Source organism: Pagrus pagrus, assembly GCF_965226575.1.
Source record: "Pagrus pagrus genome assembly, chromosome: 11".
NCBI classification, from domain to species: domain Eukaryota; kingdom Metazoa; phylum Chordata; class Actinopteri; order Spariformes; family Sparidae; genus Pagrus; species Pagrus pagrus.
Window position 1 is genome coordinate 2709071 of NC_140195.1, and position 15557 is coordinate 2724627.

The 15557-nt window shown below is 40.7% G+C and overlaps 2 protein-coding genes across 6 annotated transcripts in view; one reads left to right on the forward strand and one right to left on the reverse strand.

The window, feature by feature from the left end:
* Window positions 1-28: 28 nt before the first annotated feature.
* Window positions 29-8892, forward strand: adrm1 (ADRM1 26S proteasome ubiquitin receptor). 4 transcript variants are annotated; one of them, XM_084367817.1, is made up of 10 exons: window positions 29-127; window positions 1181-1421; window positions 2939-3055; window positions 3606-3816; window positions 5113-5194; window positions 5288-5424; window positions 5770-5898; window positions 6022-6176; window positions 6579-6681; window positions 8435-8892. In XM_084367817.1, the coding sequence occupies exons 2-10, from the start codon at window positions 1212-1214 to the stop codon at window positions 8521-8523; spliced, it is 1233 nt and encodes a 410-aa protein (XP_084223943.1). In that variant the 5' UTR covers window positions 29-127; window positions 1181-1211; the 3' UTR covers window positions 8524-8892. The 4 variants fall into 4 exon arrangements, with proteins under 4 accessions (XP_084223943.1, XP_084223940.1, XP_084223942.1 ...); XM_084367814.1 differs by having other exon boundaries at window positions 30-127; window positions 6019-6176; XM_084367816.1 differs by having other exon boundaries at window positions 30-127; window positions 5116-5194; window positions 6019-6176.
* A 37-nt stretch (window positions 8893-8929) lies between these two features.
* Window positions 8930-15557, reverse strand: part of lama5 (laminin, alpha 5) — a 90472-nt gene continuing 83844 nt past the window's right edge. For both annotated transcript variants that reach the window (XM_084367813.1, XM_084367812.1), the window contains exons 69-80: window positions 15344-15487; window positions 15103-15233; window positions 14831-14992; window positions 14483-14612; window positions 12480-12634; window positions 12183-12375; window positions 11950-12087; window positions 11626-11785; window positions 11419-11549; window positions 11140-11233; window positions 10921-11040; window positions 8930-10123 (exon numbers count right to left, since the gene is read on the reverse strand). In XM_084367813.1, coding sequence (XP_084223939.1) covers window positions 9975-10123; window positions 10921-11040; window positions 11140-11233; window positions 11419-11549; window positions 11626-11785; window positions 11950-12087; window positions 12183-12375; window positions 12480-12634; window positions 14483-14612; window positions 14831-14992; window positions 15103-15233; window positions 15344-15487 — 1707 coding nt within the window. In that variant the 3' untranslated portion in view covers window positions 8930-9974. The remainder of the gene's footprint in view (window positions 10124-10920; window positions 11041-11139; window positions 11234-11418; window positions 11550-11625; window positions 11786-11949; window positions 12088-12182; window positions 12376-12479; window positions 12635-14482; window positions 14613-14830; window positions 14993-15102; window positions 15234-15343; window positions 15488-15557) is intronic.

Genomic DNA, 15557 nt, shown 5'->3' on the forward strand with positions numbered 1-15557 from the left:
CTCTGCGCGTGCCCGGCGACCGCAGGCGCGCGCCCACACTAAACCGGAAGTCAACGCGGAAGTCGCTGTCGGAACTAGCAAGCGAAAAACAGAAAAGTTTGGCGACTTCTTCGCAACACAACTCCAGGTATTTGAACACAGTTCATTTGCAAAACTTCAGTTTCACGTAAAGCTGCTCTCACGGGACTCGTGTGCGACGTCGTATGTCATTGTTGAATTCTGAATGACTTTAGCTCGCTAGATAACATTTAAAGTTGTTGGCCTTTGTCGCTCGTCGGTTTAGCTAAGTCACGGGCTAACGTTAGCATTGACTACCAGCATGACACAGGCAGAACTCCGAACGGCTAATGCTAGCATGCTACTTTTGTTAGCTTTGCTTTTAAAAGTCTTTGCGATACAAACGAACAACTCCAGAAGTCGTGAAACTTTTGCAGCAACAACATTGTGACGTGCAGATATCACGCTTAAAGGGTTTTGTTGTACTAAGTAAATACAATAATGATAAATCGTTCGCCACTCAACCAACTGCAGTACTTTGGCGTTAGCTAGCAAGCTATCTAACTTATTGATTTTATTTCGAGGTTTAAGTTTGCCTGCTTCAGATTATGAAGTTATTCAAACTTCTAGGTATTTTAAGTAACTTATCATATTTTATAGTATGTATAATTGTTAGCCACAATCTCGTACTGTAAAGTTAATAAGTGAGATGAGACAGAATGCTTTAGAAAGTAGGAGTAAAGTTTTCTTACTTCGAGTAAAAATAACTGGCTAATATTAAGGGTTGTATTAACAGTGTAGGCACTAAAAGTATCTAGATTAGTAGGTGAAACTTATCTGAGATTTCTTTTTTCTGTCATCTTAAAGTTATGTGTACAAGGACCTGGTCTTGTCTGTGGCTTTGATGGTTGTGCTAGATATGATTAAAAACTGAACTAGTTTTCTCTGACTTTAACTTCTTTACCATCAAACTACACTGATGTAGTATTTATAATAGTGGTAGATTTCTGTTTCTGTCCACTCATTCATAAAGAAAATCTGGTCTTCAGTACTATAGTAATAAAAATGGTCCTGCCGCACTAAATTTACCATCTTATGTTTCTTCCTCATATCAGTAATAATCATTCTACAGTGAAATGCCCGTATCATATTATGAACCTGACATCTTGTTGTTTTCCTCCAGTATTCAGGCTGTTTTACAAAGAGATCTTAAGATGTCGTCAGGCGCTCTCTTTCCAAGCCTTGTGAGTGGCTCCAGGGGAAGCTCCAGCAAGTACCTGGTGGAGTTTCGAGCCGGTAAAATGACCTTGAAGGGCAACGTAGTGACACCAGACAAACGCAAGGGTACGGTGTACATCCAGCAGTCCGACGACTCCCTGATTCACTTCTGCTGGAAGGACAGGACGACTGGGAATGTTGATGATGTGAGTAACTTTAAACTAATAATTTAAGTTACTTTCATGTTACTCTTTCTATGCTGTCTTAGCAAAACTAGTTGTCATATTTGAGGACATTTTGTGGCACCCACAGCCTATTGTTTAGACTCTAGTGCATAAATTGAGTTACAATGTGCAGTTTTTCTTAGTCCCAACAATCAAACATTTGTGGGGTTTGAAGCACCGATCATGGGCCACACAACCCTGGTTTTTGTCAGGCCAGGGACCTTCCATCTTCCCACATCTCTCTCTTTCTTTATTTCCTGTCATCTCTCTGTTATATGGACTTTTAATTTAAACTCTATTGATATTTTGGCTGAATAGTAATTTGTTTTTACTTAAAACACATCTCTTAGATTAGTAATTTTTAAAGTATTGCAACCACAGTGTGTACTGAATAGGACATTTTACAGTTAAAACCTGTTATTGTTCTCTGGTGGACAGCCAATGCAATTCAGACACTGTTTCAAAATTAAAACCATTTTAGTGTTTCTGTACTGTAGATTGTAGTGTGCTTATCAGCCAACATAAACAGGGATACAATATATTTACAGCAAGTTAACATTGTCCGACCGGTTTGTCCTTCTAGCTCTAGTCAGAAGGAAGTAAGTTGAATTTGGTAAATTCTCTTATGCAAACTATATCTGCATATACGTCAAGTAATCTGTGATTCTTGTGGGAGTGAAGTAAATCAAGAATCGAAGAACACTTTGAACGTCTGTTCATGAGACAGGTGCGTAGGAGACGGAAGAGAGGATCAAATGTTGCAGACAAACAAACTCCCACAGACTGTCTAACTTGAAAAAATACATTCATTTGATGCTTCGGTGCTTCATCAGGTAAAAACAAGTTTGTTGGCAAGGGAAGTTAATCAAACCATGTTTTTCTGTTGTTTATATGATTATTTTAGGTCTGAGTGTAATTTAAGACTGTCATGTCAACATCTTTGACCAATATGATCCCTGATGAGGCCAACAAATCGGTCAACTAGATTTAGACTAGAACTTGTACTTAATGGTGCAAGCTTGAAGTAAACAACTGTGTCGTACTCTGTGTTCATATGAGAATAATCAGCAAAGACTTTCACAGCTGGTCTGATCACACTTTGTTAAAACTCAGCGTGACAGAACTTGTAACTGTCTTCAGGCATGTTTTACATTCCTCAAATACCACAAGGAAAACACTGGTGATGGCAGCAGCAGCACTCTTGCAATGAAAAAAATACTGTCACCTCAGTTTGTCATTTCCCTTTTTCTTTTCATTCTTTATTTGTACATACAAGCACTTTTCCTACAAGCAATGCTGACACATTGAATCCTCGTTAAGCCTGCCGTCCACAGAGCAAGCAAGGTGACTGTGTCCTTATTTCAGAGCTGCAGTGATGTCGCTGCCTTAGTTTTCCCTTTCTATAACTGGTTGATGATGATTTGTTGTGGCAGAGCAGCCTCGGTGCTTCACCCCCCTCTCTCTGTTGAATGTCTTATGTTGTGGCTTCCCTGTTCCAGGACCTGATCATCTTCCCCGATGACTGTGAATTCAAGAGGGTGAGCCAGTGCACCACAGGACGTGTCTATGTGCTGAAGTTCAAGGCCGGATCCAAGAGACTGTTCTTCTGGATGCAGGTGAGAGGAAGATGCTTCCATGGAGAGACAATCTTTTTGAATGCATGACATCTATGACTATTTGTGTGCAGGCAGATGGATGGTTAATGGAGGGAAACTGAATGTAAAATGAAGTTGGAGGCATTAAGTGTGATGAGCAGGGATGATAACAGATTATTACACTCATGATGAAAGGGTGTACGTGGCTTTAATCAGGGTATTTGTCAGGCAGCCTATCATTTAATATATATTGTCATCAGTAGGTTTCTCCTTTCATCTGCTCCAGTCCAGACGGATATTTAATCAGTCAAATAAATAAGTTTGTAGCCTCCTGTGGATCAAAAGATGATCCGCATTCGACCTCTTAGTTTTCAGAGATGTCTTGTTCAGTTGTTTATGACACAGAGCAGCTAAAGTGCAATTGGTACAAATTTACAGTGAGGAGTTTTTGTCTTTTTTATTTGACCTGTATGACCTGCCTCGTGTCACCAGATAGGAATAACTGTTAATTTGCTCTGTGGAGAATTCAGCTCTGATTTCACAGATTTCTCACTCTTTCAATTTCCATCAGGAGCCAAAGACTGACAAGGATGAGGAGTTCTGTCGTAAGGTGAACGAGTACTTGAACAACCCTCCCATTCCCGGAGCGGCAGGCAGCGGAGGCGGCAGCGGCCACGAACTCTCCGCACTCGGAGGAGAGGGAGGTCTGCAAAACCTGCTGGGAAACATGAGCCACAACCAGCTGATGCAGCTGATTGGACCAACAGGACTTGGAGGACTGGGTGAGCAGCACTGGATAGTTCTTTGACATGTATAAATCCTGACATTCACTGCAACTGAGACTCATGAATCTGTTGAAAGGACAGAAGTCGCCTCCAGAAATAAGCCTCAAAAACAACCATCACCATGTAGCAGTCCAAAATTGTTTGACTTGCTATTTTTCTTTGTTTGGGCTGATTGTCCTCATGACTGATTGCAGGGGATTCAGATCACCTGTGCACAGGTGGGGAGACTGACTCCTGATTGAGGAGTGGAAGCAGCTTGGGGCATTTCCGTCCCTGCCAGCCAGAAACTCTGGTCTATTTAGGCCCCATTTTGTTTTCTTGGCTGCCCACATCTTTCTTGAGGGAACTTTGTTTATTTGGGAACCCCTTAAAACCCAAGCTCCTTTACACCTTCAGTTTACCATTTTATTTCCCTGGGGCTTATTTATTATAGCGGGAAGAGGCATTTGTTTATTGGTTTATTGTCCTAGTAGTGGACACTGGGATTTCCCCTAGTTATGTTTTTTTGTTTATATTTTTATGTAGGCTGGGCTGGCCTGTAAGCAATTTACAGCCAGTACCGCCACAACCATCCCACTGTTTTTAAAATCACATCACCAGTCTTCTCTTGGGATCCTTGTCAGCTGTGACAGCATTTCACTTCAAGTGGACGTGTAAAATTGTTTTTAAAATGAGTATTCACATTTAAAAGTCAAAGAAATTTAGCTACAAATGATTAGATTAAGATTTATATGATAAAAGCCCTTTTTATAAGTGAGGAGTAAAGTGAAATCACTACTGCCATTTGTTTGGTTTTTTTAAGTAAAAACCATTCATTGATTTTAAAAAAGTTTAAACTTAGACTGTAGAGATTTCCCTGGTGTTATTTGGACAGTGACTTTATGTGTAGTACTTGTCGAAGTATTTGTGGATTTGTTTTGTTTTTTGTTGTTTTGTTTAAAAAAAATATTTTATACATTTTTTAAATCTGACCTGCTGAATATCAGACGAACTGGTACAACCAATGAAAATGTTAAGTCGCACTTGACATATAGCTCTCGATTATCAGTGTTAAGTAATATAGTTCTGACCCAACATGTCTCATAATATTTTATCCAGTACGACAAGATGCTTTAAAAAATAGTAGAGTTATTTCAAGAAAAAGTAGAACTCCTTTTTAGTCGTGTTGAAATCTCATTTCAAAGATTCAGATTTTTTTCCTTGTGCACACTTTCTTACATACAAAGAAAACTTTTGTTCTTTTAATTAAGAGATCAGTTTGGACCCTTTTTGACTTGTTTGTCTTTGTCTAAGGAGGTCTGGGAGCTCTAGCAGGACCAGGACTTGCCAACTTGCTCGGCAGCGGAGGACCCGCCACCAGCAGCTCCTCATCCAGGTGAGACAGAACAGCGCACACACAAGTCAGCATTCATGCACATATGGAAAATTATGATGTGAATTTATATCTCCCGTCTCCCGTCCTCCTCAGCTCTCGGAGCCAATCGGCAGCAGCCACTCCGTCATCAGGAGGAGCCCCCAGATCCAGCTCCTCTCAGGCCCCGACCACCCCTGTGACTCCTGCCGCCTCGGCTGTCTCCCCCACCACTGTTGCTCCCACCACACCAGGTACATGAAGTACTGTACTGTCATTATGTGTCATCTGCCAATTGATAATCACCGTTTTTATGACACTGGATGGCTTTATATTTGATTAGTTGTCAGCCATTAAATTAACCCGAAAAATTTTGATAAAGTTCAACATGTTTAAGACTAAAGAAAAGTCAAAATTCTCTGATTCCAGCTTCTTAAATGTGAATATTTTCTGGTTTTCTTAAACTGTTATGACAGCAAACTGAGTGTCTTTGGGTTGTGGACAGAACAAGACATTTGAGCACGTCCTCCTGGGCTTTGAAAAACACTGATCGACATTTTTCACCATTTCTGACATTTTTATAACCTCCTCATTCGCAGCTGCAGCTCAGACCCCAGTGGTCCCAGCCTCTGTTGGAAGCCCTTCCTCCCATCAGCCCATCCAGCTCAGTGACCTCCAGAGCATCCTGGCCACTATGAACGTCCCAGCGGCTGCACAGGGATCAGCAGGTGAGTGGCAAGCGGGTTAAATATGGGGTAGAAGTCTTGCTATGGTTCTGATCTAGAACGTCATCATTTCCTAGCCGGATCATTATATATGACTGACAGGGCTCCTCTCCTGTTCTGTAGTAGACCTGGCCAGTGTTTGCACCCCAGAGATGATGGCTCCCATCCTGACTAACGCTGAGGTCCAGCAGAGGCTCCTGCCCTTCCTCCCCAGTGGAGAAAGTTTACTGCAGAGCGCTGATGAGATCCAGAACACACTCAACTCACCTCAGTTCCAGCAGGTAGGAGGAACAGCACTGAACACACACACACACACACACACACACACACACACATACACGCACACAAAAGTTGAACTCGAGTCAGGAGTGAACAGATTTATTGAAATGACGTGCTTTTATTGACAAACACAATCACTAACACTGGCGTGAGATATAAGATGTATTTTTATTATACACCAGTGAGGCTGATTAGCTAAATCACCTGCTTTCACAAGCTCTTGATTGACTGCCCCTGATCTTATGTAATTAGGTGCTGGTAGAGCACAGGGAGATGGAACATATGCAGTCAGATAATAGATAATTTGGTAACGGTAGTTAAAACAAGCTACCACAGTTAATTTAATCAGGTTATAAATATGTTGAGTTGTTGCGTTGAATGACTGTGATTCGTTTCTCCTTCAGGCGATGGGTATGTTCAGCAGTGCCTTGGCCTCCGGGCAGCTCGGCCCTCTCTTGAGTCAGTTTGGTCTGCCGGCAGAAGCTGTTGATGCCGCCAACAAAGGAGGTGAGAGACAAACACACACACACACACACACACACACACACACACTCCCCTGTACAGTGGTGTTTTTTTTTTTTTTAACAGAATTAATACACTAAGAGTAACACTATAGTCCAGTTACCATATTTCATTCAGTGTTTCCACTGTATCTAAAAACAGTGGCTGACATCTCCCACCTCACTGCTAGATGGCACTAAATCCTTCACACTGGACCTTTTTAACGAGGCTTTATAAGTTTTAGTTGGACAAATCAAGTGCAAATCTTCCAGTTAGTGTCTTTTGGTATGAAATTCCCTCTTTGTGTTTGCATTAATGGTGTTTTCTTGTTCAGCTGCAGCAAAGGGGTGTAGTACGGAAGCCCTGAGGGGCAAGTGAGGATTTCTTTTTATCTGGTGATCCGTTTTCTAAGTGTGATCTGAGTTGATTTCTCTTCTGTGTTTATGACTTGTGAACAGGTGGGGGAAAAAGGTTTTGTCAGGATAATCTTACTAAGTTCCTAATTTTTTTTTGTACATCTACTGAAACGTGTGAAAAAAATTTCAGGAGAATTTTTCTGAAAAAAAAAAAGTTTTAATAAGTGGGAAACACAATTTTTCAAGAGATTTATTTTGTATGTGTGAAACTGAGTGAGAAAAAAAAATTCAAGAAAATGTGTTCAGTTGGCTACTGTCTGCAACCTCGCTGCTATATAAACTAAATCCTACACACTTGGACCTTTTTTAACGAGGCTGAAAAAAAATTCTTTTTTTTTTTTTTTTTTGAAAAAGTGAAAGAGCGGAACATTTTTTCTAGATTTTTTTTTTTTTTTTCTTACATGTCTGAAACTGGGTGGGAATTTTTTTTAAGAAAACATTTTTTTTTTTCAAAATCATGTGAAAAGGAGACATTTTTTTTACATTTGTGAAACCAGGCAGGAAAATAATTGATTTTTTTTTTTTTTTAGGGGGGGATTTTTTTAAAATGATGTGTGAAAATGTGGAATTAAAAGTTCGGAAGACTTTTTTTTTACACGTGTGAAAAAAATTCAAGATAATTTATTTTTGTGTGTGTAACCATGTGGGACATTTTTTTTCAAGTGATTTGTTTTTTCAAGTGTGGAAAAGTGGGGGGGAAAAAAGAAATTCAGGAGAATTTATTTTTGGTTTCACGCATGAAGAAAAAAATGAGGAGAATTTTGTGTATTTCAAAATCATATGTGAAAACATGGAAAAAAGGAGAACTTTTTTCCCAGGAGTTAAACTGGGTGGGGGGAAAAAAATAGGATAATTTGTTTGTTTCACACATTAAAAAATAATTCAACTTGATTTCTACTGAATTTTTTTTTTCACGTGTTTTCACAGATGGAAAAGAAACTTTTTTCATTAAAATATTATCCTGGCAGAACTTTTTTCCCACAAGTTCTCAAGTCATAAACACAGGAGAGAAAACAATTTAGACCAGACTTAGAAAATGGGTCACCAGAAAAAAAATGCCTTCACTTGCCCCTCAGGGCTTCCGTAGTACAGAAACACAAGGTGGAAATGTTATACTAAAAGATTTTAACTTTAGAGGACGCCAACGTTATTTGTTTGACACTGCTAAGAACAGAACTGTGAATTTTGTCCTCCATCACGTTAATGTACTCTGAAGTATGAGAATGTGAGTCTGGTATTTAATGCAGTCATGCCGTCTATCCCTTCCTGTGGTATTATTGTCACTTCTTGTCCACCTGTTTCTTTTATTTATTTCTAAATATATTTGTATTTTTTCTTGTCAGATGTGGAGGCGTTTGCCCGAGCCATGCAGGGCACTAAAGGAGACTCCAAAGAGAAGAAAGAGGACGATGAGGACATGAGTCTGGATTAGATCTCACGCCACCAAGCCTCAACCGAGTCCCAGTAAAATCTGTGATTCATTTCAGTATTTTTCTTCGCCTCCTCTTCTCTGTAATGTTGTCTTACACGTTCCTATACCAAAGGCAACAGTCTGCTCCTACTCAGGATGAACAGCACAGGTTAGCAGTGCTGTTTTCACTGTGTGAGACCTGTTTATCATCTCTGTTTTGTTCCCTTTTACTCTGAAAGGACAGAGAAGTTTCATAAAACAGACAGTTACTGGATTAAGCCTTATCTTTGACATTTTCTTCCTGTTGTTACACTACAGTACAGACTGTTAGTGCTGATACTCAGAATTTATTGTGATTTTCTCTTTAATAAAAAAAATCATATTACCCAACAGCGTAACTCCAGGTTCTTCTTTTCACACGTGGGAAACAAACACTGACGAGTAGTTTGTATGAAAAAAAAAAAACTTTATTCAGAAATACATTTACAACACATGGGGGGCCGGGAGTGAAGGGGAGGAAAAGCTTATTCTTTCTGTGACATATTTTTAAAAAGTGGTTATATTACATACAAGCTTCACACTCATGTTTGGTACATGTTTACATTTATGACGGAATAGAGATGAGAAACGCTGCCTGAAACAGGACGGGAGCTGACGGATGGGATGCGGGAATGAGTCTGACGTTTACGACTCGAGCGCTCACGTCATCGGACAACTCGAGATGTAAAACGCTGAATTCTTCCTGATGATTTGTCACTTTTTACACTGAAACCTTAATGTGGAAGACAATTAAGGCTGTTGTAGCCAAGCAACATTTTAAGACCATGCTCTTGCCCCCGTTTAATATTTAATTTGTTCATCTTTGCATGACTGAGACTTGATTAACTCTGGTATTCCCAAACGTCCGGTCCCAGTCCGTGTCACAGGTAACATTTCCCATCTGCGCTGCCTGAGGACGTTGCTCATACATTAGTGTTCACAGTGTACCGACTCAGTAGGTATTCTTAACATTCTCTGCTAGAGATGCACGATAAACAGTCGCATACATTATTTACTTGAATTTGTTTGTTGCCAAAAGGACAAAAATGATCCACATAATTTATTTTTCACCATCTGTTTGCAAAGAAAAAGCAAGAAAAAATCAAGCTGCGTGGCCCTTTTTATTTATTTACAATATACTACACGTGTAATCATTGATTTCTGATTTTAGAGTTTATATTTGAGTGACTTGTATCAGTGCATCTCTGTGTGCAGACAGTTGTCACTGTTGTAGCACAAAAACAAACCAGTAACTCTGCAACGACAAACGGGAAAATATAAAATATACATTTTTCTGAAAATAGAAAATAAATATTAATATATATATTTTAAATTAGCTACAGTAACATGACACCCACCACCAGTAATTTGTAGTCGTGGAATGTGAGGATAAGACTGTGTGTGTGTGTGTGTTGTGTTGTGTTGTGTTGTGTCTACATGAGTGGGCACCCCTGCGTTCCCACGGCTCCGTGCACGGCGAGCGGTTTGGACAACATGGCAGGTCTGTGGTTGATCGACGCCTGGCGGATGCAGCCGTGGAACGCTGGCAGGCCGGCAGGAAGACCGGGAACTGTGACGCCGTCTGGTGGAGAGAGAGAGGAACAACGCGTTACAGAGAAAGCTGCAGCTGACGGACAGCTTCACACTGCTTCACCAAACATTAGGAACGTTTGTGCTGAAGGCGAAATTTTGGGGGAAAAAAAGTCGATTAAACATTCAGATTATTTATAAAGCAGAAATGCTGAATATTTCCAGATTCCCAGATGTGATGATTTGTTGCCTCTATGAGTTTAATATGGTTGTACATTGAATATCTTTGGGGTTTTGAACTGTCAGTCATTGAACAAAACAAAAATCACAATATCAAGAAAAAAAAAAAAAATAGTAAACTATTATTTTTTTTTTAAAAAAGGTTGGAATAATGAGTAAACTACAGTGGCCCTGATGGTCAAAACACAATATTTCAGACACACAAAACTACATTTTACAAAAACACTACAACATTTCCGTTGATGTGTTTTTCTGAAATGTTGCTGTGTTTTGACTTGAAGGGCCACCGTAGTACACAGATGAACGGTGGTCTGTAAAAATAAAGGATGTGAAGGATCTGTTGCAGTTTCACCAGTCGGGAAATAAACATCGGCACCTCGTCAGGGCTCAGCCACGACTGGGCTGGATCGACCCGCATAATTTGACCCAAATTCCTGAGAAATGGATATAATTGTGAGGAACCTGATGTGTGTTTGGAATCGATATAAAAATGATTTAAGGCGTTTAAAGTGTGATCCACTCGGGTGTGACCACAGTACGGGTGATCAGGAGTAAAGCTTTATTGCATTTTGCACAAACAGGCGTGTGTGTGTGTGTGTGCGCGCTCACCAGGTACCCCTCCGAGGTAAACGGTCTCTTTGGCCCCTGCAGAGCGGCTCTGTTTGGGGCCGACGCTGTGCTCACTGGCTGCATCAACGTGGAGCTGCAGGACGTTGTTCTTCTTCACCACTGGAGACACACAGACGACACACGACATCGTTCATTATCTCAGAGCCACAACAGAACGACACAGTGAGAGTCAGAGACAAGCTGACGACGTGAGCTCACCTGTGATTGTGTGCCAGCGGCCGTTACAGAGCGGTTCTTCAGGAGTGAAGGAGGTAGAGAATTCACCTTTGCCGGTGTTTACTGACACAGTCACCTATAAACACACACAAACTTTTTTCAGTTTTGTTTATGTTACATAGGGAAGACAGTTTCCACCAACATGATGAAAAAACATTTCCTCTAAGTCATTTTAATGACGACGTTTCTCAAAATAATGACTTAGAAACTGAAAACCAGGACTGAAACAGAACCAACTGTGTCGTGTTGTTGTGGTCTCACCTCTCCCTGGCTGAGGACCAAACTCAGGTGTTGGTCAGGTGACCTCCCAGCATGCAACAGCAGCCCAGAGTCCGAGACGGGTCGAACCTCCAGCTGGATTTCCACATCTCGACCCAGAACTAAAGACTCATCTGTGAGGAGAGAGAGCCTTCAGCACAGCAGGACTCAAAACAGGAAAAACCACAGAAGAAGAGTGATGATAACTACCTATTGCGATGTTTCCTCCCTGACCGGAGAAATAGGCTCCGGGCTGCAGAGGATCCTGGAAGCAGGGCACTGTCCCCTGGCTGTGAGCGGGGCTCCCTGCTGGGGCTTCGTTCAGCGTCAAGTCCCTGACACAGCCGACGAAACCGCCGGAGCCCGGGGCCTGAAGGTTGTGACAGAACAACACAGCTTTACTACAACACATGAAGAAGAAGCAGCTGTCTGATGTAGTTTTTGGGTGTTTCATGATACTCCTAAAGTAGCTTTTATTACGTTCAGCCATGTATCTGAACCTCGTGTGTGTAATGTGAAGTCTGGATGTTTTACCGTCAGTGAGGGCGGGACTCCTCCCACATATAAAGGCCCGGTGAGACGAATCCGGTCTCCTCCGGGGATTCTCTTAGACTGAGCGCTGATCCCGTCCACGATCAGACTGATCTTCTCTCCTTCACGCTTTATAAACACCTGAAGCGACATGAAGACAGAGGCAGAGCGGGTTAGATATTCAGGCGATAGACTAAATGGTGACCCGGTCGCGTGACCCCGGCGTGCGACCTCACCGTGTGCCACTGATCGTCGTTGTACTTCTTGCGGCTCCGCAGGCTGACCTTCCTCTTCCCTCCGTCCAACAGAAGCAGCAGGTGGCCGTCTGACACGCTGAGTGACATCACAGCTCCGCCGCGCTGCCCGCCAGCTGCGTAGAGCACCAGACCATCAGAGGAGTTGATCCTCACCGACATGGAGATGTGAGGCCTGCAGAGACAGAGTGTGTGATTAAATGGCCTTAGATCACAGGAGAACTCCACATACATCATCTCTGACATGAAGCTTGAGGTTACAGTTTGTGTGACACTCACATGGAGCTGAGCGAGCTGGGCAGAGAGTCGTATCTCTGGTAGCTGTGTGTGGAGCCGCTGAAGTGCGTCGCTCCGGTCTCCTGGTCCGACAGCTCGGCCTGACATGACTCCCTGGTGTTACGACTGCGAGACCCCGACGGCTTCTTGTGCTTTCCCTGAGGGAGAGAATTTTATATTTATAACAGGGTTCAGAGGTTCACTTGGCATCTGTTTGTGTTTCTATGGAAGCCCTGAGGGGCAAGTGAGGAATTTCTTTTTCTGGTGATGCATTTTTTATGCAGTCTTATCGAAACTCTTTTGTCGGTGAGAACCTTTTAAGTTCCTTCATTTTTATTTGTAAAAAAACAAAACAGGATAAAAAAAATTTCCCTCAGGATAATTTTTTTTTTGTTTTTCATGTTTGATACTGAGTTAACAAAAAAGGTTTTGGTAGAAGAATTTTTTTTTCACTCAGCTTCACGCTTGCTGAAAAAAATGTTTTTCACTGTTTCTCGTTATCACAGATGGAAAAAACTGGTGAAAAAAAAGTTTTACCAGGATAACCTTTCGAAGTTTCTTAATGTTTTTACATTGGTCAAAACATGATACAAATTTTTTTCCCTCAGGAGAATTTTTTATTTTTCATGTGTGACACTGAAAAAACCCTTTGGCAGAAGTACTTCCCTTTCACTCGGTTTCATACTTGAAAAAAATACAAAAAAATTCTCAAATTTTTCTTTTTAAATTAATTGGGGGATAAAAAATTGCTCCGTGAAAGAAATTTTTTCCTCCTGGAATTTTTTTTCTTCCATGTTTTCAAAGACAGAAAAACTGCAGAATTTTTTTTTACCAGGATAATCTTTCCTTAATGTTTTTACATCTGTGAAAACATGATAACAAATGTTTCCCTCAGCAGAATTTTTTTTTTTAATGTGTGAAACTGAGTGAAAACATTGTTTTGGATGAGGATTTTTTTCACTCAGATTCACAAAAAAAATCTCTTGGGCTAAAAAAATGTCTCTGTAAAAAAATTTTCTTTCTCCTGAAAAATAAAATTTCACATGAATTTTTTTTATTTCATGGAATGTTTTTCACAGATTGAAAAACTGGTTTCATTTTTGTTTTGCCAGGATCATCTTTCATCTGTGAAAACGTGATAATTTTTTTATATATATATATATATAATACAAATTGAGAATTGAGTGTAACAACAAAATACTGGCAGAAGACATTTTTTTTCACTCGGTTTCACACGTGATAAATAAGAAAATTCTGGTAGCAGATTCACTTGGTTTCCCACATTAACAAAAAATGTTTTCTTGTGTTTTTTTTTTTTTTTTTTCATGTTTTCCATCTGTGAAAACCGGCTCGACAGCTAAAAAAAAAAAAAGTCTCCTGGAATTCTTTTCTTTTATGTTTTCAAAGGTGGAAAAAAGTTGAAGAAAAGTTTTTTCTAAGTTCTAGTTTTTTTTTTAAAACAGATGGAAAAAAAAACCACCAGAAAAAAAAAATTTCTGGCAAAACTTTTCCATGTGAAAAACCGAGTGGGAAAATTATTTTCAAGAGAAAACATTCTGGGAGATTTTATTTTCGTGTGTGAAACTGAGTGAAAAGAAAAAGTTTTGGCAGGAGGAACTTTCTTCTCATGTGAGAAACCGAGTATTTAACTGATTATTTCACCCCTTATGTGGAACCAAGTGGAAAAAAAGTTCTGATTTGCAGGGCTCGTTTTTCTAAAAAAAAATAAAAATAAAATAAAATATCCTGAAATTTTTCCCGCTGAAAACACATGAAAAAGTTTCTCCTGAAATTCTCAAGAATTTTTTGTGAATTTTTTTCTCCTGAAGTTTTATTTTTTCCTCGGTTTAGAATAAGGAACAGGATTATCCTGGCAAACTTTTTTTTCCACCAGTTCTCAGGTCAAGCACACAAAAAATTCTTCACTTGCCCCGCAGGGCTTCCGTAGTTTGCACATCTTTGGTTTGCTTTCTATTTGCAGAGTGTATGTGTGTGTGTGTGTGTACCTTGGGTTTGTTGCTGTGTTTGGGCTGGGCAGAGATGATCTGCTGAGGCTTTTTGGCAGCAGGACACTGCAGAGGAGCGTTGACATTTTTTGCTTTCAGCAGGTTCAAAACCATCTGAGGATTCTTGTACCTGCAGACAAAAGACAAAATGTGTCAACTTCAGATCAGTACATCAACTCTCTCCATCTTTCAACTCAACACTTCTCCCAGTCTCTGGATCTGTGGATGTAATTTCTTGGGTGTTGGGTTCAGATCCAGACCTTCTAGAGAAATAAACACCCGGAGTCACCTCTGATTCTGCTCTGATCCAGAGCTCTTTGATGATGAAATTATATCTACTCATCTCACCTCTTGATGAAAACATTGCTGATACATCCAGTGAGATTTTGGAGGCTTTGGTTGGGCATCCCACCCAGGAAGGTGATTCCCTCTGAGCTGGCACGTCCCCTGGGGTTCAAACGGATGCCCTCCTTTGCTTTCTCAAGCACGTCGTCCATGAGGAGACGCATCCTGAAAGGTGAAGCGTCAGCAAACAGTTTCAACAAATGTTTTTTTACAACTGTTCCAAAGTTTGATGGCATCATGCTGACATTTGGAAGAAAAAGACATGTGACACCTACCCGTTGATGTTGTTGTAGATAGCGACGTAGTGGCTGTTGTCATCGTTGTACGTCTTTTGCGTCTTAATCTCAGTGTTGCCGGCTCTCACCACCACATGGCCCTCATGCAAAAACACCTGACACGCGCCGTCCTGTACACACACAAAAGGAAAGCACTTTTAAAATGTATCAAGAAGGAAAGACAGCAGCGGTTCAGTCTGTTGAAACAAATAAAAAAAGCAAATATGAAAAATTGTCTGACCTGATCTTGGTGGTAGAACATGAGTCCCTCCTTCTGCTCAGTTCTGAAGCTGAAGCTGATGTAGGAGTTGTTCCTGAGGGTGGGAACATCTGTCAGTACCAAGTCCAGGTAGCTCTGACCGGAGAAATGAGCTTCACGAGCCACCTGAATGAACACACACACACACACACACACACACACACACACACAGCAGATTAAAACATACTGTATTATT

What these genes read in the sequence shown, in the direction of transcription:
- adrm1 (XM_084367814.1), top strand. Translation starts at nt 1,212, where the DNA reads ATGTCGTCAGGCGCTCTCTTTCCAAGCCTTGTGAGTGGCTCCAGGGGA. An exon ending in AACAGGACTTGGAGGACTGG is followed by an intron (nt 3,817 to 5,112) that starts GTGAGCAGCACT and finishes TCTTTGTCTAAG; the next exon opens with GAGGTCTGGGAGCTCTAGCA. An exon ending in GGCTGCACAGGGATCAGCAG is followed by an intron (nt 5,899 to 6,018) that starts GTGAGTGGCAAG and finishes CCTGTTCTGTAG; the next exon opens with TAGACCTGGCCAGTGTTTGC.